The sequence below is a fragment of the Drosophila sulfurigaster genome, chromosome 2L (genome assembly GCF_023558435.1).
Source record: "Drosophila sulfurigaster albostrigata strain 15112-1811.04 chromosome 2L, ASM2355843v2, whole genome shotgun sequence".
In the NCBI taxonomy this organism is placed as follows: domain Eukaryota; kingdom Metazoa; phylum Arthropoda; class Insecta; order Diptera; family Drosophilidae; genus Drosophila; species Drosophila sulfurigaster.
In genome coordinates this window covers 2,905,400-2,911,541 of record NC_084881.1, presented here as the reverse complement: position 1 = coordinate 2,911,541, position 6,142 = coordinate 2,905,400, and the positions used below count along the sequence as shown (strand labels likewise).

The 6,142-nt window shown below is 35.0% G+C and overlaps 2 protein-coding genes and 1 long non-coding RNA gene across 6 annotated transcripts; 2 read left to right on the top strand and 1 right to left on the bottom strand.

Annotated features, from left to right (window-relative positions):
- The first annotated feature begins 620 nt into the window (after positions 1-620).
- On the top strand, positions 621-2,964 carry LOC133848970 (spidroin-1). Of its 4 annotated transcripts, none has more exons than XM_062284767.1 (3): positions 621-677; positions 767-817; positions 2,711-2,964. In XM_062284767.1, the coding sequence occupies exons 1-3, from the start codon at positions 666-668 to the stop codon at positions 2,894-2,896; spliced, it is 249 nt and encodes an 82-aa protein (XP_062140751.1). In that variant the 5' UTR covers positions 621-665; the 3' UTR covers positions 2,897-2,964. The 4 variants fall into 4 exon arrangements, with proteins under 4 accessions (XP_062140751.1, XP_062140744.1, XP_062140736.1 ...); XM_062284774.1 differs by lacking the exons at positions 621-677; positions 767-817 and adding exons at positions 2,495-2,521; positions 2,603-2,639 and having other exon boundaries at positions 2,697-2,964; XM_062284760.1 differs by lacking the exon at positions 2,711-2,964 and having other exon boundaries at positions 625-677; positions 767-1,176.
- Positions 2,965-4,055: 1,091 nt separating this feature from the next.
- LOC133842730 (transcription factor MafA) lies at positions 4,056-4,407 on the top strand. The gene is made up of 2 exons (XM_062275942.1): positions 4,056-4,123; positions 4,194-4,407. Exons 1-2 carry the CDS (start codon positions 4,112-4,114, stop codon positions 4,374-4,376), a joined length of 195 nt encoding a protein of 64 aa, XP_062131926.1. The 5' UTR covers positions 4,056-4,111; the 3' UTR covers positions 4,377-4,407.
- Positions 4,408-4,786: 379 nt separating this feature from the next.
- LOC133842738 (uncharacterized) lies at positions 4,787-5,434 on the bottom strand. The gene is made up of 2 exons (XR_009894430.1): positions 5,213-5,434; positions 4,787-5,117 (listed from the first exon to the last, which is right to left on the bottom strand). It is a non-coding gene; the product is annotated as an uncharacterized LOC133842738 (long non-coding RNA).
- Positions 5,435-6,142: the final 708 nt, after the last annotated feature.

Here is a 6,142-nt window from a genome sequence, read left to right as displayed (position 1 = left end):
CGATTAATATTTTGAGATCTTAGCGAGCTTAATACCTATAAAATCGTCTTTGGGTTCATCTAAAAGCTAATCAAAACAAAAATGTTGATTCATATAAACAAATTAGGCGCCTTCTATGACGAGCACTTTTGTATGTATGTCATATGTACCATAGTTCAAGATAAGAACGAAAAACAAACTCAATAACAGCATCGCGTTTCCTTTTAAATGCTGAATGCTGAATACTCTTGAATGTTGAAAATATTATTGGGTTTTACCATTTACTCATTATAATTATGTAAATAGAACATATGCAAAAATATGTTACTAGAAATTCAATTTATTTCTGTAATATTTTAAAGTTGAAATATAGTAATTCAACAGGCTAGTTCAGTAGGAAAAATTATATTTTTACTAAATTTCATCATAAAGTTATAATACTCTTCAAATTCAGTTCAAATGTAAAGTCTAGCTGCTGATAATTATATTCTTAATAAATGCTGAGACATTCAATTATAAAATAAATCTGTGGTTTCCGTTGTTTGTTTTGATGTTTTGTTTTTCTCATTGTTTTGAAATATTAGTGTCAATTGTGTGCATAGAAATGTGTGCATTTTTTTTACTATAAAAGGGCCTGTCTGTTGATTCTGAACAGTTAGAAATCATCTAAAATACAACAAGTCAATATGAAATTCTTTGTAAGTATCGAATTAAAAACATATTGAAACGCTTAGCAAATAAGTCAGATTTCTCTTATTTATTTAAATATTTTTAAACGTCGCCTTAGATTGTATTCTTCGCATTGATCGCCGTTGCTTTGGCCGCTGGATATGGTCAGGGTGGACATGGTCAGCAAGGATTCGGCCAGGGTGGTCATGGACAGCAAGGATTCGGCCAGGGTGGACAAGGTCAGCAAGGATTCGGCCAAGGTGGACATGGTCAGCAAGGATTCGGCCAGGGTGGACATGGTCAGCAAGGATTCGGCCAGGGTGGTCATGGACAGCAAGGATTCGGCCAGGGTGGTCATGGACAGCAAGGATTCGGCCAGGGTGGTCAGGGTGGCCACGGTGGTCATGGTGGACGCTATTAATCTATGATTTATGAAAATGAAGCAGCTAATTAAATAATAAAACGACTTAAAATCTGAACTATGTTTAAAATAAACGACTCAAATTAGTGACAAAATCTTAACCGCAATGGCGTCTTCATTTTTCACCAATAGATATCATCGCACAAAATCCCAGAATGGAGGGTCGGCAAAAATACATAGAAGAGCCAATGATAACAGAGAGAGAGCTTAAACAAATTTCGACTGAATCAACTAAGAAAGAATAGTCATGTGTTTTTGATACTGATATACTCGCTATTAATTTCAAACATAAGCAAAAAACAAATAAAAATGCTTCAACCGAGTGTGCTTGGATGTGAGATACCCGCCATCCATTTTCAATATAGGCATATTCTAAAAAAATATAAATTTTGAATACTGAAAATATACTGAGGTCTGTATTTCATATATCGAAATACATTCAAAATAATAACAAAAGATCCTAAAACCGGACTGCAGTAGCCGTTAATTTCTATATTAAATTATCTTTTAAATAGCTGTCACCATTTTTATCTGATCGCAACTAAATTTTCAAAAAACATGAAGACTTACGATTTTATGTACCGAATTTGTATGTACTGCGCTCGATATTAAATTTTGTTTTGTTATAGCGGGAGGAAGTGGGTGTGGCACCAATTTGAAATAAACTTGATCAGAGTGCAAAAATAAAATGTGCTGTCTCTGAGATGTATGTAGGTGTTCATACGAATTGACAGACAGGCAGACGCTGATCTAGAATATATATACTTTTTGGGGTCGGAGATGACTCTTTCTGCATGTTACATACATTTTACTGGTTATACATATTTCCTGTTGATACACAGTTTAATACTCTTCTGGCCTATGGGTATAGGGTATTAGCACCAATTTCTAAACAACCCAATAATACATTGACATTGCACAATCTTAGTGTGCACTAAGCCAACAAGGTCGACACTGCCTTGTTCGTCAATATGATATTAAGTATGATTTTGCACAAATTGAAGTCTCTATGTATGAATATTCTATTTCTTGTTCGTTTTGTCAGCTACATGATTCTTGTAAGCTGTTAATATTAGAAAAACTAAAAGTTATATTTCTGCGAAAAACTGATTGGGAGCTTCATTTTTAGTTGCTCCCGCACAATGGTATTTTATATTTAATAATAAATAATAAATAAATTATTCTATCTCATCACAGAGTCAATTATATGAACCTTATCTACTTCTTCAACTTTAGGTCACATGTAAAGTCCAGCTACTGATTATAAATTCTTAGTGAATGCTGAGACATTGAATTATGTTTCCGTTGATTGTTTTTTGTTTTGTTTTGAAATTATAGTGGTGATTGTGTACATAGAATTGTGTGAATTTTTCTTGCTATAAAAAGGCCCATCTGCTGATGCTAAACAGTTAGAAATCATCTCAAATTCAACAAGTAAAAATGAAATTCTTTGTAAGTAATGAGTACTAACAATTTTTAAAATAATTTTTATATTGTTGAAAAACAATCTATTATTTACAAATTTCACGTTAGATCGTTTTTTTCGCACTGATCGCCGTTGCTTTGGCTCGTGCACACCATGGCCATCATGAACATGGCCACCATGGTGACCAAGGATTCGGCCGAGGTGGATATGGTCAGCAAGGATTCGGGCAGGGTGGACATGGTCAGCAAGGATTCGGTCACGGTGGACATGGTCAGCAAGGATTCGGCCAGGGTGGATACGGTCAGCAAGGATTCGGTCAGGGTGGACATGGTCAACAAGGATTCGGCCAGGGTGGATACGGTCAGCAAGGATTCGGTCAGGGTGGCCATGGGCGCTTTTAATCTAAGAATTATTAAATGAAGCAACTGATTAAATATAAAAACCTAAACTCTGTTTCACCAACAAATAATGGATAAAATCTTTTCTGCATTCAGCATCTACCATGAGATAGCTGCAGTCGAGTTTGCAAGTCTGTTAAATACTCGCTAGCCAATGTGAATAAAAGCAAATCGGTGCGTTAATTTTAAATTATGTCAAATTAATATACCGTAAAAGTACTAAAAATGCAACAAATGCTATATATGGTATAACGATATAGTACTATGTAGATTCAAAATATAACACAATGCCAGCCAAAGCAACTATTACATTACAAAAGAATTTCTTAAATAGCCTCTACTATTTTTATTCGATCACAACCAAATTATCAGGTATAATAAAAACCTTAGTTATTATTGTGTGTATCAAAAATCTAGCTTCAAAATTTTACATGTTATTCGATTACATTACATTACAAATGCACAATTACAAATGAAACAAAATTAAATATATATTTCTAATAGTCTCTGGTATCCAGTGTTTTATACGGACGGACCGACATGATTATTTCGTCTCGGCTGTTGACAGGCACAAAGTTATAATACCCTCTTACCTTATGGGTAGCGGGTATAACTAAAATAACGAAAATTAATAATTAAAAGTTCTTAAATAAAAAATTACGTTATCCAAAAAACATTGACGATACCTCCGACGGATCCTAAAATCACCGTCTCAAGCATTAGTATGACAATATATGTTATGTATATTGATAAGTTGTTGTTGTTTTAAGAACTCATTGAATCACTCTATGTACGCAAACTCCTGATTAGAGTATAGTAATGGACCTACGATATCGTCGCCTATGTTTGTCAACAAGCATCAGAATCTTTTAGTTTTTGCGTTAGATATTTCTGGGAAACTGATTACCAACCTCATTTTAGGTGCTCTGAGACTCCGGCGATAACAATTCCTAAGAAAATCCACATGAACTACCTTCTTCGAAAGTGATGAGCAAAATATTCAAACCTATGATATAGGTAGGTAGGTAACTACATATGGAAGTATTTATGAGGGAAATATCAAAATAATTTTCTAAGTGTGGGTTTTATGAGCGTGGGTTTTTGTATAGTGTATATTTCAGGTAAGTGTCTGTAATGGATTCTACCTGAAAAATGAACATTTCTCTATAAAAGCAGACAAATTTTCGAACTCGAGTCACAGTTTAACGAGGAGTCGAGATGAAATTACTTGTGAGCTCTCTGGGTTACATATGGTGTCACTTATAAATTTTTAATAATAATATTTCACATTATTTGACAGATTGTATTGTTTGCTCTGTTTGCCGTCGCCTTAGCGCTTCCCCAGTGGGGCTATGGCCGTGCCCACGGATCTCGTCCTAGCGGAGGTGGGAATTATAATAATGGGAATCGCGGTGGTAATCATCACCACAACCCCCATCACGCTCCTCATTATCATCATCAACCACATCATCATCACCACTAGAGGATTTGAACTTCACATTCAAAAATGAATCTGTTTTATTAAACAGTATTAATAAATGCATTTCATTCACATAAAGTAAACTTTATTAATCATGGGAACATCATCTATACCTGGAAATCACTTTTCGATTAAGATTTTTTCCATATATATTTTGTGCACTTATATCTATCATTTTGAAACAGTTAAGGGAATTCCTGCTTCGCTCTCTTTTGGTAACAGAACATCTTACACAATTGTGTTCAATTTTAAGTGTTCAAGTATGCAGCTATTGTTACTCCTAAGAAGATCTGTAAACTCGCAGCTTTATTCCAAATTTCAGGCAATCAAATTCTGCACTCCGTACTTTATGGAAGGCAAAGAGATAAGATGCTATACTAATTACTGAAGGTTCTCACCAGTGCAAAACTTGTTTGTATACTTTATGGGAGTTTAATTGTTTTAGCAAATTACATGAAATAATTACGGAAAGTAAACGACCACGCAGTTCGACTAAACTCGTGGCATTCTCGTAAGATGCGGTCAATGAAGGAGTCGGATATGAGGTTGCAACTGAGCTCAAGAAGATGTTGTTGGTGTTGATTGTTCGAGTCTAAAGTCTTCAATTGTTCAGTTGACTGCACCAGGAGGTGGTGGAGGTTGGCCAGCGCACCAGGGGGTGCAGGGCGGCAGCGTAGACGTTGGGATTGAATTCTGGGTAGGACGACCCAATGCCCCAGTGAGCAGCAGGGATAGCAACAGCAGCTGCAGGAGAAGATAGTATTTTATTAGAATATACACAAACAAGTATATATGTACATATATGTGCAAAGTGCTAAATATTTTACTCTTTCACTTACACAGTACTTCAACTTCATTACGGCTACTAAGAGATTCTAAATAATTTGAGTAAAACTTGCTGTCTTTTTATATGAATGTGGAGATGCACTGATCAGAGGCTAATCTGTATATACTGCCTCACACATAATGTTTAAGAATGTGTTATGTTTGGCAATCGAAGGCAATCTCACATAGGAAAATAGGGCAAACTCGACTTCGTTTCAAAATCAATTTAAAATAAATCAATTTAAAACACTTAAGAAATCTACGCTTTAATGTGCTCGACAGTGAGATACCCAATACTAATTTTAAATAAGTTCAAACAAAGCGTTCTTATCAATATACTGAAAATATACTAAAATGCACCAAATGCTATTTTTGGTATATAAATACTAGATTACTACTACTAGATTTTAGATATTTATGGGAATGGAAGTGGGCGTAGTGAGAATCTAAAAAAAACTTGATCAACGTGCAATCATTACAAGTGCTGTCGAAACAAATGTATCTCTATCTCTTATAGTCCAGTGTTTAATGCGGACGGAAGTACAGGCAATCAATAATATACTATACAGACTTTACGGGGACGGAGATGTCTCTTTCTACTTGTTACATACTTTTCGGTCGGACACAAAGTTATAATAGTCTTCTTCCCTATAGGTAGCGGGTATAAAAACATTTTTTGTAAGAGTATAAGTACCTAATATATTATAAAGGCATTGGCACCACAATGGAATGCGCTACGAAAAATGCATTCTTCAATAGAGTACATTAAAGTCGTCTAGACCAGTTTCAATATATTTCAAATGTTTGTTTTCGGTGTGCTCAGATTGTGCATTGGGCAAGGTCAATTTTCAGCTGATAGGAGTCACTTTAATAGGTCATGTGCGTCGTATATTATCATCTACTATGTACTTTCGTAAGTGTGTTTCACTTGTACATACGAGTTT

Bases quoted from the DNA above. Each gene is read 5' to 3' on its own strand.
- LOC133848970 (XM_062284752.1), top strand. From the start codon at position 2,649: ATGGCCATCATGAACATGGCCACCATGGTGACCAAGGATTCGGCCGAG.